General features: G+C 39.6%; 1 protein-coding gene across 1 annotated transcript in view; it reads right to left on the reverse strand.

Annotated features, from left to right (window-relative positions):
- Positions 1–8,554: 8,554 nt before the first annotated feature.
- The window catches only part of RPAP3 (RNA polymerase II associated protein 3), a 39,829-nt gene continuing 21,965 nt past the window's right edge, over positions 8,555–26,418 (reverse strand). The window contains exons 9-17 of the mRNA XM_008704494.2: positions 25,812–25,939; positions 22,965–23,086; positions 21,202–21,272; positions 20,982–21,083; positions 14,289–14,521; positions 12,865–13,051; positions 11,938–12,035; positions 11,228–11,328; positions 8,555–8,862 (exon numbers count right to left, since the gene is read on the reverse strand). Of these exons, the coding sequence (XP_008702716.1) occupies positions 8,777–8,862; positions 11,228–11,328; positions 11,938–12,035; positions 12,865–13,051; positions 14,289–14,521; positions 20,982–21,083; positions 21,202–21,272; positions 22,965–23,086; positions 25,812–25,939 (1,128 nt within the window). The 3' untranslated portion in view covers positions 8,555–8,776. The remainder of the gene's footprint in view (positions 8,863–11,227; positions 11,329–11,937; positions 12,036–12,864; positions 13,052–14,288; positions 14,522–20,981; positions 21,084–21,201; positions 21,273–22,964; positions 23,087–25,811; positions 25,940–26,418) is intronic.

A 26,418-nucleotide genomic window follows, 5' to 3' on the forward strand; every position in this document is an offset into this window, starting at 1 on the left:
GCATTTTGTGACATCTCTTCCCTTCAAAGTCCAGCCTGTTACTTTAGATCCAGGTCCCGTGCACGATAGGACTGAAGGCAAGAATACCCCTCCCACACACACACCCTCCTAGTCCCTAGAAAGACTTTGTGACCTCTAGAAAAAGGGTCTTGGTATAGGAAGATGGAGCTTCTGGTGTGGCCATAGCTGGGCACTGACTCTGATGGGTGCTCCCTGGCTGGACATTTGCCCAGGGACCTCACAGAACTCCCTGCCTAACCACACCCAGGGATCCCAGACAACTATGGCCAGGACAGTGAATCCGCTGGCTCAGAACAGGGACTAAGTAAACACTAACATCCTTTCCTGTGTGCCAACTACCCAAGCCAACCACCATGTTGCCCAGCACAGAGGAGGTCTGCAGGACCTATGTGTTAGTCAAGAGAATGAGCTGAAGAACTGATGCAGGACCAGACTTAACAAACTGTTGGCCACACTCCATTCCTTCACCCCATCCTCCTCCCAGGTTCCAATACGGAACACCACCATCAAAGGTTAGAACTTCACTTTTGCTACAAGTGCTAGGAGACTTCTATAGACACTGAAGAGTCAACATCTTGCTAAGAAATAAAAATTCACTCTCACTTGGATTCCTATCAGTATGCTGTCTGTCATGTCTGTGCTATTTTCTAAAGCTACAGTGGGTGGCAGGGATACCAAAGAAAGGCCAGCTGCCAGCCTGCTTCTCCAGCCACCCTGCTTTTGTATTATCGTGAAGATTGCTTGGCCGTGATAAAGTGTAGAAGGAAGTGTACGAGTGTCTGAGTCAGACTAACCTCCCTGTGACTCCCAGCTTCTCAGACCAACCTCTCTCTGAGCCTGTTTCTAGGACTGAGATAATATGTGCAAAGCCCCCAGTACGGTGCCTAGCGTACAAGAGCGCATATAAATGGCAGCTAATATTATCACTAAGCCTGTTGGAACTGTGAAGACCAATAAAAGAGAGCTCCACATGAGAAACAAAATTCCTATTCCCTTTCCACACTCATTTAGAATGCAAAGAACATTGGAGCAGAGGTGTGGAGCTCTCTGAACATAATCTTGTGAAATAGAATTAAAATAATCCCCATTGATGATGAAAAGGTCTTTAATGTTCAGGAAGGGCTTTGAGCCAAAGTTAAAAGGCTATTCATCTGGATACTTCATCTCATCCGTAGTACTTGAATTCATTCATTCATTTATTCAGCAAATATTTATTAACTTCATTTTATGTGCCAAGTAATGTGCTTTGGAAGCCATCCCTTGGAAACACATCGAATGTCTATAATCCCACTGAAATGCAGACTGAATCTAGTTCCCACAGAGTCCACACTCAACGGTTTGTAGTGCTGAAAGCCGAGTCATAATATCATTACTGGATTCCACGAGAGGGGACCTGATAGAAATTTCTAGAACCACTACAAAGTTTTGAGTTATGTCGCTATTCGCATGACTCTGGGCATGTATTTTAACCTAAGAGCTGCCCTACGTATAGTTTCAAGGGTCACAGAGGATCAACTGAATGTCAAGAAGACTGTGCTGCACCCGGGGCACGTTGTGATAAAAACTCTACCTTCTCCTATGGCCCTGATTCTTTGGGACAGAGTTCCAGACGTAGTCTCAGCGGTACTCAAATTCCATTCTGGTGCCTGATCAGCACAAGGACTGTGACTCATCTACCCTCGTACGTGTTTCCCTCACTCTGGCTCCACGATGGCCATTTTTTAAATTCTCCCTTTCGTAGGATCAAATTACTTTAAATTCACTTCTGCCTGGTGTTGGTGGACAAGACACAGCAACAACTGTCTGGAGCTTTCCTCAGCTCTCATTCAGTGAATGTTCACTGCGTGCCTGCTCTGTGCTCTGTCCCTGCAAAGCGGTCTCCATCCTGAGGGAGGAAGCGAGACTCATTACTAGGAGAGAGCCAGGCCCGGTCAGAAGCATCTGATAGACTTCAGTAACTTATCGGCAGCTGAGAATCTTTTATGATTGCTGACAATTTCACATATCTTTCACTATTTCTTACTGTCTCTACCCAACCTTTATTATTCTTCTCATCTTATCCTGTTCACCTGCCCCACATCACCCCAAAGGTTTCCCAGTTTTATGGAACTACTTTCCCCCACCAGCGGCCTCAGGGTCACTGCCAATGTGGTCATCAGCTTTGGGGATTTTAACTGTCAGTGAATGAGGCAAGCAGTAAGGAGAAGATTAAAACAGAGCTCAGACGTATCTTCCTCATCTATGCTATTCCCTGAAGAGATAATAAACCAAAAGCAGGATTCTAATGAGGCCTCAATGTATAGTTTTATCCATGCCGATTGCCTGACTGTCTGCTTCCCTCGATTTTCTTCTCTGACCCCTCAGGCTGGTATTTCAGAAGCGTGAAGTTTAAATGCTAGAGCATCATCAGAGAAAATCCAGGAGCTTCCAGGAGACCCACCAGCTGACAACTCTACTACTTACTGTCCTCCCCGAGCTATCTCCGGAGGGCACAGGACTGGGCCTTGCTGTGCTACTGGGGAACGGTCACAGCGGTTTCCATTCTGCCACTTTGCTGTCCATCTGCAACCCCTTGGCAGCTAGACGCTGTCACCCCTCTTCCACCTCACCAGATCCTCCGTGCCCTTCCAGCCGCTCAGACCCCACCTCCTCCACACAGTCCGTACCTCCAGCTCCAGAACCATCAGTCCAGTCCCTTCATCACAGCCCGCAACGCGGCACCGGTCACGGCAAAAGCACAGTGCCGAGTCCGTGAGCCACAGGGAATCGACTGTCCCACCTCCCACGTTTGACTGGCTGGCTGCAATCAGCGAGGTCAACAAAAACTGTCTTTTTTTTTTTTTAAAGATTTTATTTATTTATTCGACAGGATAGAGACAGCCAGCGAGAGAGGGAACACAAGCAGGGGGAGTGGGAGAGGAAGAAGCAGGCTCATAGCAGAGGAGCCTGATGTGGGGCTCGATCCCATAACGCCGGGATCACGCCCTGAGCCGAAGGCAGACGCTTAACCGCTGTGCCACCTAGGCGCCCCAAAAACTGTCCTCTTAGATATGCTACCACGGCCCTGTGTCCTGGGAGACTCACAGAGACCGAGCCCTCCGCCCCGCGACCTGCAGTCCCCTCCAGAGCTGCACAGTGAGACACCAGGGAGGGCTGGACACACACACAAGCTTCATTTGTGTTGTTGGCAGGGGGTGTGTGTGTGTGTGTGTCTGTTATTAAATATGGATACTCTAAGAGAAATACAGATGGAATAACGCTTATTGAATAAAACTACCCAGAGGTCTTTCTCAACCTCCATAGTACGCATCAGCTACTGAAGGGTTCCAGACACTTGAGGCGGCCCTATTTTAGGAGCAGCTATTTTCAGAAGATGGCTGGAGAACTCGGAGCCCCCACTAGCAGGTTAGAATCAGGAGCGTGCGTGGCCCGCTCTACAAACGTAAAAGTGATCCATCTTGTTAAAAGTCTATGGCTAGGCTGCTGTTAGGGCTAATTTAAAGTGAGGCTTTCCATCCTCATGCCTCAGGGGGAAATAATTGAATTTTTAAACTTATATATAATTCAAAACAATCATGTTAAAAAGGATTGCTAATCAAGTCCTTTTGTTGCCCCAAATTATTATTTGACAAAATATAATCAAACTCATTTTGGAATAACCTATATACCATGTGTAGCTTCATTTGTTTCCTCCTTTTCAAGTGATTACGCTGAAAAAGTTGTGAATGGTGTGATTCGCCAGTGATTTAGAAATTTTGCTCTATTTTGCCACCTGCTTTAGAATTTACTTCAGAAAAACAACTACATCTCACATCTTTTTCAAAAAGCAAAAGCTCCTGAAAGTCATCTTTCCACACCATTTCAGATTTCTAAAAGCATGAAAACAAGTTTTATTTACCTCTATAACGATTAGCTGTCACAAAATATCTGCCCTCCAAGCCACACGGGTAGCAGCCCGAAGAGAAAGGAGGAGATGGTATAGAATAAACTAAATCAAGAGTTTCTTCATGGGGTTGCTTCAATATCGCTGAATCTTACTAAGGAGAAACCCACTGCTTAGCAAATGGTGTGACACACCTGTAGCTCCCCAGAACCAGGACTGTGTGATTTGAGGGTCCTGCATTAAATAGTCACAGTGAGAGAAGAAACACACCAATAATAGTAATAACATAGATCAATCCATCGATAAACACTAACTCAGCCTCTGTCTTCAGGCCGATGCTAGCACCAACATGTAAGACAACATCGGGACCTTCATCTAGCTTAAAATCTAGTATGGAGTCAGGATATGCTTGCGTGAAAATGAGTAAAAAAAATGAAAGGAAATGTAGTCAACCAACTCAGACTCTCCCCCACCTGCCACCTCCCATGATGTATGGAATTGCTTACAACCCAGAGGGCAATCGGGATGCTCGTGACCACGTCACATGACCTTCAGCTATGCTGATCCCTCGGCCTGAACACTTTCCCTCCCATTTGTGCACCTGGACCTTATGGCCCCCTCAGTGCCTTCTCCAAGCCCCTCCCGGGGCACCTGTAACACTGTACAGTAGCTGCTGCTTCCTGACTCCCTGGCTACACTGGCCGTTACCTGAGGGTAGCAGCTCTGTCTCATTTTCCCCAGTGCTTAGTCCCCTGTGTCACCCTCTGCGGTCTCTACTTCAGTGAACGAAACCACCACCCTCTGGGAAAAAATCTGGGCAAGGTCTTTAATGCTTCCTTCTGCTTCTCAACTTCTCTCTTACCTGAACATCCAGCCCACACAAGCTCAGGGGGTCGCACGAGTCAGGAAGCACTGACGCTGTATCCGGAGACGCCGTCCACTAGACAGCGTGAACAGGTGCTCGTTGGAGTTAAGCCCTGAGTGTGGCGGTCCTGAATCCACTGCCCAGTCTCACCTGTTCTACTTCCTAAGTATTTCTCCATTCTTATTACTTCTCTCCCTCCTTATGGCTAGTTCAGAATACCATAATCCCTTGCCTTAACTACCCAGAAAGTCTTCCAACAAGTGCCCCTGACTCCAGTGTCCCCATGCAACTGTTCCTCCCACAGCAGCCAAAGGAAACGTCACAAAATAGAAACCTGACGGTCACTAGCTCCCCAGCTCCCTCATGATAAAGTCCCGATGTCTCCTATGACCTGGCCCTGCTTTCTCCAGCTTCATTTCTTACCACTGTCTAGCTCCCACTCCACGCTCAAAATTAAAGTTGTCATGGGGCGCCTGGGTGGCACAGTGGTTAAGCGTCTGCCTTCGGCTCAGGGCGTGATCCCGGTGTTGTGGGATCGAGCCCCACATCAGGCTCCTCCGCTGGGAGCCTGCTTCTTCCTCTCCCACTCCCCCTGCTTGTGTTCCCTCTCTCTCTGGCTGTCTCTATCTCTGTCGAATAAATAAATAAAAAATATTAAAAAAAAAAAAAAAGTTGTCAAACACGTCTTGTATTTTGCATCTGCTATTTCCTGTGACCCCCTGGTATTACCTGTCATGGCATTTGTCACACTGTTTATTTGTATCCCCCATGCCACTTTGAGCTTTGTTAAAAGGCAAAATCCATTTTTAGTGCCTGGCATTATATGTGCACTCAATAAATACTTGTTAAATTAACAAATAAATGAATGAATCAAACAAAAGTTTCATTAATACTAAATTTTTTAATGTCACTTTAAACAGAATTCTCTAAGATCAAACATTAAGAAATTGTAAAAAGGTAATCTGAGCTTTGGTATTGTGTTCAGAAATGCCTTCTGTTAACACAGATTAAATAGATTTGTAGGTCAGGAGTAAAATCTTTCTCAAATGCATTAGCATAAATTACTGAACAGTGAGGACTTGCGTATACTCTACCCGTTTGCTGAAATAGTGCAAATGAAGCAAGACTGGGAGGAGGCCAATAAATGGGAGGCATGGCATTTCTGTCAATAATGCAAGACTGTGACTTAAATGAAGATACAATCAACAGTGAAGAACTACATTTTTAGAAAGAAATCACTTGGGAAAGTCCTGCTTTTGTGTCTATGTCATTAATGATCTTGCTATCATTAACAAAAATAACAGCGCTACGTGGCAGGCACTGTATTAAATGCTTATAGGTATTAGCACATTTATCTTTCCGAGAATCTTTGAACTACGCACTTACTATTTTTCTAATTTTATGTAAGAGGACACTGAGGCATACGGAGGTCGAACAACGTGTCCAAAGTCACAAGCTAGGTAAGTGCAAATAGGATGTCCACTTAGGTCATGGGACTGTACAAAAGGACTCTTTACCACCGTGCTATTTTGCAGTAAGGCGACACACAGTAGGACATTCCCTAAAGACTATACTTTATTCCAACAACATTTAGGACAGGAGGGTGACTGTAGTAATAACAGCAGTAACTTGGTAAGTGCTTACTATGTATCTGGGTGCTGTTGCCAACACAAACGTGTCCTTTCCTTTAACCCTAGCAGCCGTCCAATGAGGCAGAAACTATCAGTATGCCCACCCACAGCTTAGGAAACCAAAGCACAGAAAAATGATGGGTCCAAGGCCCTAAAGCCAGATGAAGCCAGAATTCAAACACGAGAAGTCTGATTCCAAAGCCTTTTGTCTTAACCACTATGTGAAATTGTCCCTGGGGGAAAACAGGTTAACACTGAAAAATAATAATTAATGCAAATTCTAAAGTAAACCATGGGATCTGTACGTTTTCAGTCCAGTCTCTACAGAAGTAACGCAACATAAATAATAAACATTGCAGCCTGGAGTAGTTCAAAGAGCTGCAGATACCAAGTAGGAGACAGCACATTCTGAACCAGTTCTGCTATTTTTTAGCTCTGATCGCGGAGCCATTTACTCTCTGAATCTCCTCTTCTTCTGTTAAAAAGGGCAATCAGCCAGCAACAGATGAATGGAGAAGGAAGAGGTGGTATATGTCTCCAATGGAATACTACCCAGCCATCAAAGAACGGAATCTTGCGGTTTGCAAGGACATGGATGGAGCTAGAGAGCATTGTGCTAATAAGCAAGTCAGTCAGTCAGAGAGAGACAAATGCCCTATGATCGCACTCGTGTGTGGAATTTAAGAAACAAAATAAATGAGCAAAGGCAAAAAAAAAAAAAAGAGAGAGAGAGAGAGACAAACCAAGAAATAGACTCTTAACTATAGAGAACAAAACTGATGGTTACCAGAGGGGAGATGGGTGGGAGGATGGGGGAAACAGGTGAAGGGGATTAAGAGTACACTTGTCATGATGAGCACTGAGTAATGTACGGAAGCGCTGAATCACTATATTGCACACCTGAAACTAATGTAACACTGTATGTTGACTATACTGGAATTAAAATAAAAAACTTTAAAAAAAAAATGGCAATCACACCACCTGCCCTGACTACTTTGTAAGTTTCTTCTAAGGATCACATAACAAAATATATGAAAGAACATTTTTGCCTTTGGGAAGTTTTTCTGTACATCAAAACCAACTTATTTAATGACTTGAGAAAAATTCAAGTCATTCAAAATTGAATAGTTATCGCCCATGTATAAGCTATACATAAAAGGCTCGATTTCATTACCTTTTCATATGTCATAATACGACACATCCAGCAACGCGTAACACTAAAAAATTCTATCCTAAATGCATTGTACAACACTGAGGCTATACAAGTTACAACCACTTCAGTAATTTATACCATGAACTGGAGAAATTATCTTTGTAAATAGATTACGATTATTACTCAAGCAATTTTAAGCATATGTATGATGCAATAAAAATAACAGTATAAAAGTCTTAAGTTGGACGGTCTTATTGATGCTGATAACAGCTAAAGGATAGTGACCTAATAGTCTAACAACCTGGTAGCCTCTAAAATTAACTTGGTTTTAACATTTACAGTATATGCCCAAAATTTGCAAGGGTGCTATTTTAGACATTTGCTAAAGTTGGTTCCTATGGTAAAATTCAATTAAGTTGTATAAATATCAATTGAGCACCTAACACTGTGCAAAGGACTGTGTCAGGTACTTTGCAAAACCAGGATGAGAATACTAGCCCTGCTTTCAAAACTTACAGACACCACCCTCAGACACACACATATACGCAAGCTATATGCTAACGACTACTTTAGACGTTCCTAGTTTTTAAAATGTTTACACTTTGCTTTAATCATTATTTGCCTTTAGATGACATATAATGTGGATATCATGAGGGAAAAAAACTGCAGCATGAACATTCAAGGATGCTAAGACTCTTCAAGGAACCTACTGAAAGAGTCTAAATCTCCTTTCACGGTAAATACTAAAAATACACATCCTGTAAATAAATATTTTTATGTTAGGGAACTAGCACAATATTAAAACTTTTATAAAGAAAATTCTATCTCCTTAACACCCTCTATACAACTATAACTTTATTCGTATGCTAACGAAGCAACCTTGTCACGTGCCTACAAAAACTTAAGAAAATATAAAAATAATGTTAAAATTACGGGGCACTGAAGAATGCATCTAGATTTAGAATTTTAAATGACATAAAATACTGATCTTTACAAATATACGTCATTATATTTTTATTTTTGGAAAATGACTTACAAATAGCTCACCTGAGTACATTTCTCACTACGTAAGTCACAATTCACTATGTAGAGTTAATTAACTTATGTCTAAAGATAATCTTTTCCTGTATGATTTCATTTTCTTAAAAAGCAAAATACTTTATTTTCGGTAAAAAAAATTTACATATGAAAGTCAAAGACAATAATTTCAGTAAAAATGAAAATCAACCACCATATCTTTTCTTGAGTTCTTCAACAGACTTATCCTTCAATCCCGATTTGTCTATGTGATTGAACAACACATGTGCAACTGAAAAAAGAAAAAAAAATTCATTTTAATTTCCATTTTTTAAAAACTAAATGACATAAAAATTAAAGAGAGTAATCTGATTTGTCAAACAAAACTTTTTCTATTTTAAAGTAATAACCGTTAGGATCATTTACAAATTCTAATTCAGATATTTAAAAAGCTAATCAGAGAAAATTATATAGATTCTTCCAGGATATTTTGTAAAAAACTTCCCCTACTTTCTCAACAACATGAATCTTGCAGATTAAACTTAACTCATCCTGTACTACCTTAAGCATTTTTGTCCTCTGTAACAAGTATACGTTTTTTACTTAATATTTCAATTAACGGTTTTTCAAACTGAAACTATTTTATTTTAAAAGAAAATGTTGTATCCACTACTGTAAATTGAAACTTTACAGTAATTGAAACAACAGCTGCAAAATCATGTTAGCTATATATTTTTATAATATCCAATAAACTACATAACTATTAAAAATTACAAAACTTGCCTATAAGTCATATAAAATCGTCTTTCATACCACTGCATGGCCCACACTCAACACTTTGGAAAACTCAGTATAGTTCAACCTGGACCCTGGCTACCGGTTGTTACTGACGAAAAAGGTAAGAGCAGCTAATACTGACTGAGTGCCTAGTTACACTCCAGGAACCATCCAGCTGCCCCCCGTGTTTGGCTTCGCTGACAATGGTGGCCCAACCGAGACGGTACTATTGGTAAGCCAGTCTAAAGAACCAACTCACATTCTTTGAGTACACTTGTACTTATCACATTACAGCACCAAGAAATGCATTTACTCGGTGCAGTTATACTGACAGGCTGTTCTGCACTAAGCAACGATCTACGCCGTGAGGCCCAGAGAACAAGGTATACAAGGTTCCTGCTCTCGTCGAGCTTTCATTCTATTAGGGGGAGAGAAATAATAAACAAATCCATGAAAGATTTTCAGCTCACTACATATTATGAAGAAAAATAAAGGAGGGTAAGAAGCCAGAGGGTGATAAAGGGAGGCGGGCAGTTATTTTGAGTAGCTCTGTTGAGGAAAGGGGGTCTCTGAGGTGGCAACTCTGAGGTGGAAACGGAATGAAGTGAAGAAGCAGGCAAGGGGAAGGTATTCTAGGCCGTGGAAACGGCCAAGTGCAAAGCGCCTAAGGCCAAAATAAGTTTACCAGCTTGGTATATCAGAAAATATAAAGTCCGTGTGGTGGAGCAGAGTAATCAAAAAAAAGTAGTAGAAGAGGTTAGAATAGTAATAAGAGAAGCTGGTATTTTTCAGGGAACTTCAAGGGCTGTTTCTGAGTAAAGATAAAACAGAAACGTCTTTTAATTTAAACCCTATTTAAAAATCTCATGTTTTTAAAATGATGTGTCCACTTCTCCAAGTACAACGTAAAGAGTATTTTTCTTAGTGATTCAGGCTCATTCAATGTCGCTGCTAGAAACATAAAGACACAAGAAAAGGAGCTGAGGTATGTTTAGGTTAGGAGATACATGAAAATGGTACATAGAGTTTCTGCTATTTTTAAAACTAAAAACCTGGCATTCTAGTACCTTTTCTTTTTCCTAAAACTAGAGTAAAGCCCAAAACCCTGAAGTAACTGAAGTTCCTGCAGAGTTCGATGTTACTTAAGGTTTCCCTAAACTGACACTTCATGGGAAAAACCGAGATGTAGAAATAGATAAGGAATAGAATTCTCCAAGATCGTCACCTGCCAACTGTCCCCCTGACTCTACAATCCAGTTGCACTGTACGTGCAATTTTCTCAAGTCAATTTGTTCTTTCCTGCCTCGGAACTTCCGCATACACCATTCCCCGGTCTAAAACTCTTCCCCACCCCTTTCATCTCACTGACTCCCGCACGTCTTTGAGGAGTCAGGTTCAATCAAACACAAGGAAATAGGCTCTCACAGACTGGGTTGACCTCCCTTGCCCCCATGCCCGGTGACATGCGTCTGTGGTGGGTACCCTTCACGTGTTCCACCACAGCAAGCTCTCAACCGTTACACTTTAATGCATTTTCAAGTAGAAGAGTCCAGACTATAAAGCCGGGACTGCCTAACCTTAAATCCTGGGTCCGGCTTCTTATCTAGGTGAGCTTGGTCAGGTTCCTTACCTCTCTGTGCCTCAGTTTCCACCTTTGTAAAAGGGAACTGTTAATCATGCCTAAACCTCATAATGCTATTGTCAGGATTAAAAGATGTGATTTTACTTAACTATAATTCAATTAAACTTTATTGTGATTAATTTAAATTTAATTGCATGTATCTTAGTAAATATTCAATAAATGTCCACTATACTTGTTGAATAAATAAAGCAACATGTCAGAATAAAGAGATCTGGAAAAGCTTTCTTCACAGACTTACTTTTTTTCTCAGGTTCTGACATAAACATCACTGCCATATCAAACCTCTTTAGTTCAGAAAGTTTCTGTAAGATTTCAAAGATGAGTGATGGCTCTTCTTTCCTGAAGCAATCCAAATATAAACAAATGATTAATTAAAAGTAGCTCATGTAATTCAGTTTTTATAACACTAGATTTCTCATTATATATAAAAAAGGTCTTCATTTATCTTTTTTCCCTGGATGTGGTCTACACGTTAAGTGCCCAAATGAAGAGCTATATCGTCAATTGAAGAAACTATAATTTTCTTAAATGTGAGGCTTAGCACAGACTTTTTATAGTTTATTTTTTAGTTAAATTCAATTAATTAACATATAGTGTATTAATGGTTTCAGAGGTAGAGGTCAGTGATTCATCAGTTGCATGTAACACCCAGTGCTCATTACACCATATAGCACAGACTTTATTAATTTGCTATCACATTTGTCACTTCTACACCTCCCTTTCTTTAAGAAAAAGTTTTAAAGCCCCTTTTCCTCCTACCTAATCATTTCCCTTTCTACTGCTTGCACTTGTCCTCTCGTCACAACTTCTGCAATGGTGAAATTTACTAGAGAGCTAATTTTGCAATACAGAAAACGGTAATATGACATCAAGGAGAATGACTTTCCCAAATCACTAGAAATAGCATAACATCACAATATGCAGGGATGACAAAAAAATTCCACTTACTCGATATAAAAGTCATGCAGAATTTTAATGATTTGGTTGAATACATCTGGATCTAGATTTTTCTGAAACAACTTAGGATACACAGATGGTTCAATTTGCTTGGAAAAGATACAAAGAGTTAGAAAATTACATCATGGCAACATTCACATATCACAAATTATGTATATAACAACCGCTTAGGTGAATATAGGAAAGAATAACTGTTACACACTAGTCCTTACTGAATAATAATGGGGTCACCATGCAACGTAACTGTGACAGAAGGACAAAAGTCAAAGGAACTGTAAGATAATCACTCTGTTCAAGGCAGAGAAAAACCTCCTTGAACAGAGAGATGTTTCCTAAGAGAGACAGGAATCTTGAGAGAGCTCTCAAGGAGCAATAGAAATAACTAGACAGTTCAAAAAATAGAATTACATGAGCTAATGTACTTAGAAGTAATTGTATACTAGAAAATTATAAGGGATTATTACTATAATCACACTTGAAAAAGACAATGCTAAAATCCATTATTTGGTAAATTTCATAGGATCTGGTTCTTTTTCTTGAAGCAAGTAAGAGCTCGTTTTCAAGAGAATGATTGTCTAAATATTGCCAAGCAGTGCTTGGGGCACATGGAAGGCACTCGATGTAGTTTAACTTCTTCCCCCATCTTGAAGAATGAAGAATTAGGTTTAGGTTATGATTTCTGAAATTAGATTAAGTTATATTAAACCACAGAACTTAACACAGAACCTATTTCCAGAGGTTTCCTAGTTGCAAACATTTAAAACGGTCTGGCCGAGGTAATACATGCAGGAGGCAAGGAAGGGGTCTACAATCGTGTTATACGAAAAGCAGATACAGGGCTATTTGTACAGCACTAGTGATAAAAGAAGTTCTTTGACCTTTTACTTAAACTAGAACTACTAGCTTCCTCTTTCTTACCTTCAAATACTGATACAACATATCCGGAGAATTTTTCAGTTGTCTGAAATCCGATTCAAGCTGGAATGAGTTTGCAGGGACCGGAGGAAGAACAGCTGTGACAAACCGAGCAGGTATCTTGTCTGTCTCTACAGAAATCTGCTCACCGAAAGACTGACATACGTTCTGTTTCAAGTTGACTTGAGGTCTGAGATATTTCAGAGGCCATCAGTCAAACAATTAGAAAAGAACCACAAATAAAGCTTTTATAAGGAAACATCAAGAGACATTTTTCAATTTCTGACTTTATTAATATAGTATTGTAACTATTTGTATTCTACGTGTAGTAAATTCTTTCAGCTGATAAAAATACACCTGTATCTTTGGCAAGACAGATGATTTTCACATGCTGGCTGTGTAGTGACTGTTCTCATCTGCTGGGCTAATGTAGCCTGGCACCTTTTGAAGCACACCATTTCTATGTATTGCATTACTACATCACAGCACAGATACTCACAACTCAGCCTTTCAGAAATCTGAATTATCACAGTTTCAAGAGAGATAATCCCAGACACCAAGAAATGCTTCCTCCTTTAAAAAAATCCACCTCTTAAGTTTTCCCCAAATCACTAATCACTATCACTTTAAATAAAACCACTCAAATTAAACATAAAAAAAAACTTTTAATAGGATTACTGAGTGGCAATACAAGAATGTAAGAACAAAGTTTCAACATCCCCAAATAAACCTAATTAATCTAGATCTTTTATATTCTCACCATTAAGCAAATACATGACTATTATTTAAAATTCCCCACATAATTTAAAGAGCCCCCAAGTAATCTTAAATATTAATGGCTAGAATAATGATGACTAAACTCTACATTTTTTATGAAGCTTCCTTTTAAAAACTTATTTTTGCTGAATTAAAAAGTAAAATGCATTTACTGAAGTTCTAGAATAAAAATGCACAAAGTAAGTTGTTCAAGATACTTTCTTACCTCTAAATTCCCCACTATGGCATAGGAATAGTGATCATACCTTAAAAGCAAAACCTTTCTTACGGCTAAGTACAAATAAAAATCTAGAATGTGAAGTTGGGCAGTTCAAAGAATTATGGTGATAAGCACAAACCAGAAGTCTCATCAGTTAATACCAATTTTCTAGTGAATTATTACCATTCTAGAGGAGTATCAAGTAAGAGTATTTCTTCTGGGGCACCTGGGTGGTGCAGTCAGTTAAGCACCCAACTCTTGGTTTCAGCGGAGGTTGTGATCTCAGGATCGTGAGATCGAGCTCCACGTCGGGCTCACGCTCAGCGCGGAGCCTACAGAAGACTCTCTCCCTCTCCCTCTGCCTCCCCCCTTGCTCTCACTCCCCCTCTCTCTCTTTAAAATGAATAAATAAATCTTAAAAAAAAAAAGAGAGAGTATTTCTTCTACTCACGGCAGGGCTGAAGTATCACTGATTTCTTCTATTTTCAATACTTTTGCTTTTGGAATATCACTTGCGGGCAAAAGGTCATCTTGGCTTGAGTTCTTCTTACTCGTAGAGCCTGCACTTGCTGTTCCGTTGGCCACAGTAACAGGATCACTCTGCGCAGCAGCAGTGCTACCTGGCACGTCAATCGTCTGTATCAAATTGCCAGTTTCTTCAATAATAACTTTCTTGAGTGGTTTCTAAAACAATTAAAATCAATTCTTGAAACCAACATAGAAAGGTTTCCTATTTTAGGGTCACAAATGAAAAGGCTGCCGTGTTCTTATAACTAATATCTGCTCCATATTTACAGCATGTACTTAGATTTTAATTTCATAGACTAACAGTTATAAGTCAATCTGATGGCAGGATAGACAGGCGTCATACTCCGAGAAATCAAAGAATAAAAAGATGCATGGCACTTAGCACATGTAAGTCTGAATGGGAGGAAGCAGAGATGTACGTATACATCTTTCCAAGGCAATGGGACGCATGCCATAAAAGGTGAAAGCACCACATGCGAAGAGAACACAGAGGAAGGAAGATAGACGGTGGCATCAGGAGAGTCGCCCCAGAAAACTACACAGGAATGGCAATGGGGAAGGGCACAGCATGGTCAGTGGAAAGCTGGTGCAAGGGGAGGAGTGCGGGGGACAAAGCCTGAAAGGCTGCTTAGACAGCTTATAAAGGAATTGTGCGCCATGACAAGGAGTTGGGACTTTATCCTAGAGGAAACAAAGCCAAGAAAAATTATGGCCAAACCTACAGTGGGCTAACTGAAGGCAAGCAGAACAAAGTCAGACAGTAACCAGTATTCTGTACGAAACAAACTAACATTAAGTAGATTTTCTAAATATGTAGCTACTGGATAAAACCAGCCCAGGATTAAAGATTTGCCAAATATATTCACAAAGTTGTTAAGACTTGACCATAATGGTTTCTAATTTAACAAAATAAACAGGATTCACTATTTCAATCATTACAAATGTCAAACGTGTTCAACTTCTTCTTAAGTTTACATATAATACTGTTATTTTTAATAAAAAACTTTTCTGCAATTTATTCTAAGTGTTCATTCCAAATGTATGATTGAATTTTTTTTTAAAGATTTTATTTATTTATTTGACAGAGATAGAGACAGCCAGCGAAAGAGGGAACACAAGCAGGGGGAGTGGGAGAGGAAGAAGCAGGCTCATAGCGGAGGAGCCTGATGTGGGGCTCAATCCCAGAACACCAGGATCACGCCCTGAGCCGAAGGCAGACGCTTAACCGCTGTGCCACCCAGGCGCCCCCAAATGTATGACTGAATCTTAAATGAAAAAGTTGTAAATATAAAAACTTTAGACATATATATTAAACTCTGTTAAATCCAGACGTCCTATTAACACAGCTAAGATAAGACCTAACAATAACAACCAAGTGTTACTGGATGAACGGACATAAATTTTTAAAAGCTATTAGCAAAATTGTTAACAGAATCCGAGAAGCAGTTCTATTTAAAGTACGATCGTGTTAGGCTGAAGCCTTTGCCTTGCTGAGAACTCTCAACAGCAACAGTTTGCCCCGAAGACACTGACCAAGAATGCGCATGTGTGAGTGCTGCACACAGACTATAATTTCTGACAGGCAGTCATCGTTGCATTAAATCAATACAGTCCCACTTAACACCAGATCCTTTCACTGACAACAGATGTGTAAACATGATCCTAATTTTAAAATTTCCTAATCAGTGGTCTCTAAGAAGCACAGACCAGTGGGTACTGGGAGCTTCTGAGGGCTACTGATGGTCGGGAGTGATGGGGCGGATGACAGTCTGCTGGTTAACAGGAGTGAAACACAAAAGGTATCACTACAGAAAGATTTAAGAAAATATGAAAGATTCGACTAAGCCTTTCTCAAAATTAAGATTTAGATGCATAACATTTTGTTTAGCTCTGTCTCATGGCCATTTCAAGAAAAGGAAGAGAAAAATAAAAATAAACAGGGAGAAAGAGAAGAGGAAGGACCATGGAGAAAGGTGAAGTTTTGCTATAGGAAAACAGAAAAATGAAAATAAAACAAAGTATTTCAGCAGAGACTACAAGATCAGGAGACCCTTCATTTACTACCACCTATCCGGGAACCCCGGGTCCCAGGTGATCCACGTCACCGCTCTCCTACACTCTCTCCAGAGAAGATTCGCCAAAAGTACTCCCAGGCTGTCAGCCCTTAAAACAGACTTCCCTGGCCTAGGCTCTCATTTGACTCAGGTAATCCTAGGACTCCCTCTACTTCCGGGACCTTCCTCTCTTTTCTGACCACTTTCCCCAGTGGTCAGGTTGTCTCACAAATATGTGACTGACAAGAAAATTAATATTCATTTCACCTAAACCTGCCTTAGCATTAATGGATATTATTTCCTTTGATCGAAACTCACCTGTGAATCATCCTCACAAGGAAAAAAAGTAAGGATCTCACAGGGATTAGGTAACTTGCCAAGATTTCAAAGTTTATAGTGGGGCTCAAATCAACTCTTAAAAACATTACACCAAACTGCATCTTCTATTTTTTAAATAATGCCTACATTTTTATTATGAAGACCTATTACAAAAATAAACAGCAAATTTCCCCCTTCCTGCTAAGATATTGATTTTGTTTGTTTGTTTGGGATGATTTATAGAATGGTTTACCCCAGATCTTTCATTTCATAGAGGTGTTCTGTTTTGAGATCTTGCCACAAAAGACTTAAATACATGTTGCATTTTCAAACTATTAACATAAATTGATTTTTAAAGTGACGGAAAAGAGAACCCAACCAATGTATAAAAGCTCCTTATATACTGGCCATGGGACATCACACATACAGATATTTGATATACCACTTGGCCATGTTTTTATAATTATGGACAACAAAGTCTGACAAAGGCTTTTTTAAACCTTGTGAATTAATTTTTTGGGAAAATATCTTACAAAGATGTAAAAGTTTAAACCACTTTTTTAAAACCACTTTTAATTAAACATTTAATCATTTAAACAATTAATTGAAAAGAATAGCAGCACGTTAACATAACGTATGAAAATGAGTACAATCTATAAAAGCAACTAGATCTATGCCTGGTCATGAAACAAGTACTATCTCAGAAAATCCAAGAACAAAGTCACAATAAGAACATGGGGGGTGTCTGGCTGGCTCAGTCAGTAGAGCACGCAACCCCAAATCTCAGGGTCATGAGTTGGAGTCCCCACGTTGGGCGTGGAGCCTACATAATTAAAAAAAAAAAATTAAAAAAAAAAAAGAAGAAACTTTTGAAAGCGACAGAAAAAGACTCATGGGGAACGGAGGAAAAACTGAAGGGGAAAAAAAAAACAAAGCATTTAACTAAGATATTCTCTGTTACCAACCTGAAATATGAACTTGACAAAACTATCTTTGCCTCACTTTCTTCCTTTGTAAAAGGAAGATAAAAATACCTGCTCTGACTTCCTTATAAAATTGTTACGGCTCTCAAAGCATCTGCCATGCGTAACAGTCACTTCTAGGGGCAGGGAGAGGACCATAACCTGTGGGGGGCACACAGGGAGATTGTGGAGGCTGACACCTTTCAGTTTTTACCTAGTTGGGTGATTTCGTGGGTGTTCATTTTATAAATATTTTTTAAATCTTCATTTGTCTTGTGGACTCTTCAGTATAAATTAGGTAAATGTTAGAAATTACCACAGTCACATCATATCCTGCATATATATATAAAGTTACAGATAATAATTCAGCACAAAACAAATTGCTAAATTCATGCCAGCTACTCTAATATTGCAGGGAAAAACCTGGCTTTGTTGGACTTAATGAAAAATAGTACAGTACACCAAAAACAATGTGCAATGTATATTTTTAAAAACAATTCGCTTATAGTAGAGTTTTGCCTTAGGTGATTTTTTTTTTTTTTTTTTGAAAAGATATAGTTATGGTACTGAGGGTCTGGCAATGTAAGGGTAAACCTGGCTGAGCACACTGTACCCATCCTCGAGTTTCTCAGAACACCCCTAAGATGGGCTGTGTCATTTCCCCCACACTGAGCTGGAAAGCAGGTGTCTCTTGCAGAGAAAGAATGAGGCTGTTTACAGAAACGCAGACATACACCACGTCTGTGCATGTGCACTGTATGCAAAGACCACGTGCTGGGTTCTCCGAGCCATGGGGGACACCTGTAACTTTCTTTCCAGCTGATTTGAGCCCCAAGCTTCCCATAGTTATTTGATGAGTTATAAAAACACCTAAACCAGGGCCTGTGGTGTCTTCCCCAAGCATAGGGGACAGGTCTCCCCCTTATCCTTGGGGATCACCTGAGCATGTGGGAAATCCTCTGCCAGTCAGGGACCTGAGAGCAGGGAAGAGTTCAAGGTGGTGGAGAAATGAGTGGAGGGTTGGTTTTAATTCTGCACAGTCTATGCAAATCAAAATAAACTTCCATTCCTTCTAGGGCCTTTATGAGATCCAGAAGCTGGTGCCGCTGCCCCGAGGAACAGCAGCTCTGTCTCTAGCAAGGACACCGAGAAGGACAAGGTAAATGCTGTGGCCATTTTCAGTCGTAGCTCTTTCGAGAAACCATCTTCTTGCACAGCGCTCTCTCCTGGCCTTACCTCTGTTCTGTGTGTTGTGTGAGATGTCTGCTGTTATTTATCTTCAAAGTGCAAACTCTTAACCCAAGAGCCTACAGCTTCTCTATTTTCAGCGTGTCACCTTAGCTGTGCCTTCAGAAGCCAAAAGTACCTAACGGCTGAGGACCTTAGGGCTCTGTGTCTTTCTGGGAATAACATGAAGAGAATGACACCACACTCCACACTGAAGCCTCCTGGCCTGGCTGACTCCTTCCAGAACTCCTGTGTGTGGGATCATTGTTTCCTCCTTTCCTGTTTCCAGTTAGGTGATTAACCTGGTCAGAATGCCTGCGGTAATCCTCACAACTGGAAAATACGAAATGCCATCCCTCCAACTTCACATTGTGTGCGTTGTGCAACTCTGAACGGTCTTAGATAAGGTCAGTTTCCTAACTAACTCATCACTGCTCCATGTCTGTCGGTAAACGTGCTATACAGAATCCCTCCAGTTGTACCCTGGGTAAAAATATTCTGAATTATCCGAGGTGACATATTTGTAGTAGAAAACGTACACCAGCAATAAGGTCACGAAGAGAGAATTTCCAGTTACCACTGCAGGGCCAGGTCCACACGAAGTCCTTCGGCTGTGTTCCTGAGTGGGTTCTGCTGTGTCCTGAGTCACTGTTAGAACTCATACTGCCTCTCATGACACAGCATGGGAATTTTATACCAGAAATCAAAACATATTTGTGTTAATCCTGTTATTTAGAATTTTTGCCTCCTTTTTCCATAGAACATAATTACTCTGTGTCTCATAGTGTACTTAAAATCAGAATTACTTATGAATTGGTAAGATAAATGTAGCTGAACTTAATTGGCATTTATAGGTAACATGTTCCTCTCAGAAAACACTCTCAGTTCCCCTCCAAGCCTGCAGGCATCCCCACATCCCAGAGGTCTCTGAGGCCATGACAGAACTTCCAGAGAGAAGACCCCTTTGTCAGGGAGGGAAGCAAAGGAAGAAGGTCATGGGCTGGCAGACAGACCTCTTCCACAGGAGTGGCTATGATGTGTGGAGAATGGGCTTGTCATTCTCACTCATTCCTTCTGTTCTCAATATACAAAGAACCACACCTCCAGCAGCCAGGGAGGAGGAGGGACGCAGGGTTACCCTGGGCGCAGACGCCTGCCTGTCCGCAGTACGGTACTTTATCGGTCTGTGATGACTTCCGGTGACCCTCTAGGATGGACCCCCTTGCCGTTCTACACTGGCATGGGCAGTGACGTGTGGTGACAGTAATTTAACCTCCTGGCCTCTATTCCCCCAAGCTGCAGGTAGCCCCCGGTGGGAGGGACAGTTTTTTCTGGCACTAATGTGCTCTCTGGGAAAGTTGTGGTGGGAAAGGTGGCAGGTGCTGACACCCGCTTTTCTGGGTTTCAGCTATTGTTGGTATTGGCTCTTTTGTCTGTCACATCAACACAGCTTTCACTTCTGCTCTGCAAGTCAGTATGGCGACAAGAGGACCCCCTCCTTTATCAGGACCATCCTGCACGTGCCATGGGCTCCCTTTATCACCATGCATGGGCTCTGAACCGCCTCCGCCTCCTGCCCCTTGGTGGCCCCAGGGACCACCCCACCATCCCCACCTGCATCTCCTGATAAATGATCTGAGCAGTGTATTCACCTTACTTTTGTTGTTGCTGAGCTGAGGTGCTGATTTTAGATCTAACCCTACATGAGATGTAAGGCTACTATTATAATAAAATCATAATCCCAAATAAAAATGGTACCAGAAATTAAAAATATTTAATTATTATAAAATAAAACTATCTCAAATTCCTTTAATATCAGAAAATATGTAGAAATATTTAAATTTATAGTGCTAACTTAAGTCACTGAAAAAATTATCCCAGAATTCTGAACGGCTGAATTTTCCCCATTTTTATTATGTCAATAATCCTAAGAGTGCTTTTTAAAGAGTCTAAGAAGAGTTTCTTAATTCAACAGTTTGCTTCCAACTCTTATTAATACAACACTGACATTGAAAAAGGAAGGGAAAAAAAAGGAAAGAAAAGTGCTTCACTTACAGTTGACCCAAGATGAGATGGATTATCAATAGGTTTTATCACATTTTGTCTTTGTGTAGAATCGAGAAAAACATCATCCCAGTGTCCTTTCTCAATTAAGTCCTTGAAAATAAATTTGTAAGCATGACTACCAAAACATATTCTCAAGTTAATTATGTAATAGATAATGTGTTTCTGTTTCAGAAAATAAGACCATATTTTGGTGAACAGAATACATTACCTTTTTAATTTTGGAAAGTTCAGTTACTGCTTGCTTATTCCCAGGTTCCAAAAGTAAAACAGTTTCAAAATCTAAAGGGAATTTTTAAGAAATAGAATAAATTAGTGAAAATATTTATGGAGTTCAAGACATGATACATTTAGTTACTAACCCACGTTTGTCTCTAGAAGTTTTACTCAGGACGCTAGGAAATAGGTGAGGATAGTAAGAGCTAAACACTGACCGAGTGCTCTTCTAGTTACTTTCCGTGAATTCTCGTGTCACGTTCATCAGAACCCCACTATCCAGATGATACAACTGAGGCCTAGAGGTCACCTAATTTACTAAAGCTCACACTATTAAAAAATGACAGGGTTACTCACCAAATGTAAGAATCTAAGAGAATTCCATATTATGGAATATTATTCGGCCTTAATCCTTGAAAACATTATGCTAAGTTAAAGGAGCCAGACACAAAAGGACAAATACTGCACGATTCTACTTATATGGGGTACCTAGAAGAGTCAAATTCATAGAAACAGAAAGTAGAATGATGGTTACCAGGGGCTAGGGAGTTCTTATTAATGGGTAGATTATCAGGATTGGATGATGAAACAGTTCTGAAGATGCTTGGTGGTGATGGTTGCACAACAGTATGAATGTACTTAACACCACTGAATCGCACACTTAAAAACAGTTAAGATGGTAAGTTTTATGTTACGTATATTTTACTACCATTTTTTAAATGCATGAGCTACAGCTGAAGCCAGCCTTAGAGAAACTGTCAGATTTAATTGCACATATCAGAAAAGAAGGAAGGCTGAAAATCAATTATCTAAGTATTGATGTCAAGATATTAGAAAAACAGCAAATTAAACCTAAACAAAACAGGGGTGCCTGGGTGGCTCAGTCGGTTGAGTGTCTGCCTTCGGCTCAAGTCATGATCCCAGGGTCCTGGGATCGAGCCCCGCGTCAGCTCCCTGCTCAGTGGGGAGTCTGCTTCTCCCTCTCCCTCTGCCCTCCCCCTGGCTCATGCGCTCTCTCTCTCTCTCAAATAAATAAAGTCTTTAAAATAAAATAAACCTCAACAAAATTGAAGGAAAGAAAGAGCAGAAATAAATGAAACAGAAAGCACACACAATAAAACCAAGTTGGTTCTTCAAAAGGACTGAATGAATACTTAAAAGACAGATCCTGGAAAAATAAAATAACTAGTACCAAGAATAAAAAGAAGCATCACTGCAGATCTCATGTTATCCTCTAACCCTTAACGGCTGCTTCCCCTTCTTTTACTTTTTTGCCTTTTTCCTTCTCACCTATAATTCAAATTATTCATTAACTTTGATTGGCAATTAGCCAGATCAGACTGTCCACTATTAAAGTAAAAGGTAATCTGGTCTACTGTGAAGCTGCAATCCTTCAAATCTGCAAACAATTCACGATCTGAACTGTGAAAGAAAATTTACTTCTGTAAGTTCTGTATCCTTGCACAATGGAAAAGCTACAAAAATCTCTGCTTCTGGGGCGCCTGGGTGGCACAGCGGTTGAGCGTCTGCCTTCGGCTCAGGGCGTGATCCCGGCGTTGTGGGATCGAGCCCCACATCAGGCTCCTCCACTATGAGCCTGTTTCTTCCTCTCCCACTCCCCCTGCTTGTGTTCCCTCTCTCGCTGGCTGTCTCTATCTCTGTCAAATAAATAAATAAAATCTTTAAAAAAAAAAAAAAAAATCTCTGCTTCTGTAACTTGGGAGTCTGAGTGATAGTTGTTATAGAAAATAGTCGTACCTTGTTTGGCCTCATTTAACTTTCCCAAAAATGTTCTTGCCGTTCCTCTTCTGGCAAAAGCTTTAGAGTATGAGCCATCTAATAAAATAGCTTGTGTGCAGTCTTTTTCGGCTTCTTCGTATCTATTTAATGCAACAAAATTAACAACTAGAAAATGCAGCTTACAGAAAAACTTCACATAAACTGAGTTTCTAACGTAAAATGCAGGCATATTATTTTAATTAAAAACTCCCAAGTCTGTCTTCGAGCGGAAGACTTTTTTTTTTTTTTTAATTGTTCACTCTCACCAAATTTAGGAAACATCTAGGAAGGAGAGAAGAGATACGAGGTTAAAGGAAAGTCTGGAAAGAGTATGGTGGAAGAAAGTTAAGAAATGATGGTAAAAATACAAGCCGAGCAGACAAAAGAATACCACTGGCTGGCAGCCCATCTCCACTCCAACACTCAATACACACAGGTACCACATTGATAATTAAAATTGGCATTAATTTTCTAACAAAACTTAATATTTACCCACCTAAGGATCTCCTAAGGTATACATTACCTAAGGAAAACCAACCTACGCAAAACTTAGGGCTTGTTATATGTGTGACGGCATATCACCTAACACTTCTCATAAATTCTACTCAACCATGCAGCCAGCCATCAATTCAGTCAGACTGGGTAGTGCTCTAAAACACAGAAAGTTAAGGAGAGCTTAAAAAACAAAACAAAAAAAAAAACCTGAAGACCCTTCTGTATGTCGAAATGACCTTAATCAATTACTGTGAAATTATCTAGCATGATAACAGTATTACAGTTATGTACAAAAGATCCTTTAGAGACCAGATGTCATAATGTCTCTGATTTGCTTTATAATAATTCAGAGGGGAAAAAAGCTAACTAAATATAATGACAAAGGTATGGCTTGTTAAAACTAGATGATTTGGTACATGGGGTTTATTATATTACTTTCATGAAAGCTATAAAAGTTTCATAATAAAAAATTCCAAAAAAAGAGAATCTCCCGTGGTTACATTCTCCCCAAAACCTAAAATGCCATCCTATCCCCGAAACAAGACCTCATAAGGACAAAATCAAAATTTCTAATGAATTTAAACATCTTTTATTTCTTTAATTCACTTTGCAACGAAAGAACGAACATGTCCGTGTCTGAGAAAAAGTGTGTGCCCACGCCCCACGAATATATTTTTTACTTTGCTGATTGTATCATTCTCTCATTCCAGACACAGCCATACCCCACCCCCGTCCCCACCCCAACCCCCAGGTTTTCAGGGTAAAAAACTCCAAAGAGCACAAAGTCAAGGGCCTGCCTGAATCTCCAGCCTTATCTCTACCACTGTACCCTGTGTAACACCATAATATGGACCACTTGCCCTTTCCAGAAGTTACATTAACTTTTCCACTGTGGAAAAGTTAAACCTGTACCGGGACACTCAACCTGTTTTTCATCTCACTTACTGTAACCAAAATAATGTATCTCTAATTGAGTCTGTTAGTTTAAATGAGAATAAATATACTAACAAAAGTTACTTCTATGACACGAGCTCCTAACCTGAGGTCCTTTGAGAGATCTGAAAAGTTGGATGGGAAAAATATTACATCCTTATTCTAACTCTTAAATGGGATTTGGCCTTTCTTTCCATTATAACTGTAGTAGCAAAAGCAGTAGCTATGTCTTCGCCCCGATAAATAGCATAGATATTTTCATATCACATTATAACTGTTGCAGATATCTCAAAGTATTATCTATGTTCACCACCATTTCCGAATTACCATAGTAATTAAACCTGCTATCTGTTTGTATGGGATGACAGCGTCCCGGTCTATAAATGCTCCTGGACACCAACTATCAGGCAATTAACTGCCCCTAGTAGTCATTCAGATACCAAAGAGCAAAGTCATACGCCACCATACTGGTAACATAATCATCTGTGTTACTTTTTTATTTCCTATCCACACTTATTAGTTCATCAGTATGTGGAAGAAGATGTCACAGATCAACCCAAATTTAAATTTTCATATTATGCCTTCAAAACAAATTTAGCTTTAAATCTGCTTGTATTTTAAACATAGTTTCTCGTTTTGTTGTGTCAATAAAAAAGTATATATACCACTATATCACAAATTGTAGTATTTTAAAAAACTATATTTCAATATAATTGGCTGCCTTTGTAGTCTCAAATGTATAATTATGCATTTGAAAATATTATTCTGAGAAAGGTTCCCTATGCAGCCAAATGGGTCCATGGCACCAAAAAAAGTTCAGAATCCCTATTTTAAGTATTCACAGGGTTTTTTCTTAAATTCTGTCACTAGTGCATAAAATATGATTACAAAAGATATAAAGAACTGTGAGACACAGTTTGTGCCAACAGACATTATCCTACTGATTGTTCAACTTGGAACCCCTGAGTGCATCCAGAAACAGCTGTTAGTATCAGAGGACCAAGTTTTAGCTGGATATATCATCAGTCAGCTGATCTCAATGGCAGCAATTCTCTTTTGTTATGTATGGATATGCATATGTAAAACACTGCCAGATAAGAATGTGCCCAAAAGGCTCTGAGGTTAAAAATAATCTTTAAATCACTAATTCAGAATAACATGCATAAAACAATTAAAGAAATGTTAAACTGTGTAATGCCACATTATTACAAGTGGGAAAATAATAACAAGAGCAAACATTTACTGAATATGTACTGATACACACTCAGTTTCTCTCTCATTTAAATTTAATGCTCAAGAGTAAATAAATTATATTTTAATTTATTACTTCTCTAATGTGCCAATTCATGGTAAATTTCATGTTCATCCTGAAAAGCATCAAATATAACCAATACTTACTTCTGAATCTTCAGATAGGCCATTGCTCTGTTAGCTGGAAGAAGGGCATTAGTGCCATCTGCTGCTATGCCCCGAGTATAGCACTCAATTGCTCTTTCGTATTTCCCCTCTTTGAAAAATCCATTCCCCTATCATTTTGGAGAGAAGTATAAAGAAGAATGAAAAAATATGCAAAAAACTAGCTGAATTCAAATCGTAAGTAAACACTACAAGAATCCTCATCAATATTGTATCAGTACTTAAAGTATATTTTAATGTTAAAAATCTAGTCCTCGATACATGTTCTAGAATCTGTTAGTTTAGGTTGTTTTTTGCAATGGCATTATTCTCTTTTCAGTACGAAAAAGAAAAAAATGTATACTACTATACCACTTTGCTCCATTAACCATTATTCTCCTAATTAAATACTACAAAAAGCTTAAATCTAAAAACACACTTTAATAAATATAGGCCCAAATATTATACTCTTTAGCCGTACTGGAAGCTGTACAATAGAATTTCATTAACTCAAATAATTTTTGTAAAAGAGTACCAGAATTGTACAGCTCATTCTTTGGTAACACTACCATGCTTAAACATAGGATAAATTAAACCATACTGGAATGTA

Source organism: Ursus maritimus, unplaced genomic scaffold (assembly GCF_017311325.1).
Source record: "Ursus maritimus isolate PB19 unplaced genomic scaffold, ASM1731132v1 scaffold_26, whole genome shotgun sequence".
Lineage (NCBI taxonomy): Eukaryota > Metazoa > Chordata > Mammalia > Carnivora > Ursidae > Ursus > Ursus maritimus.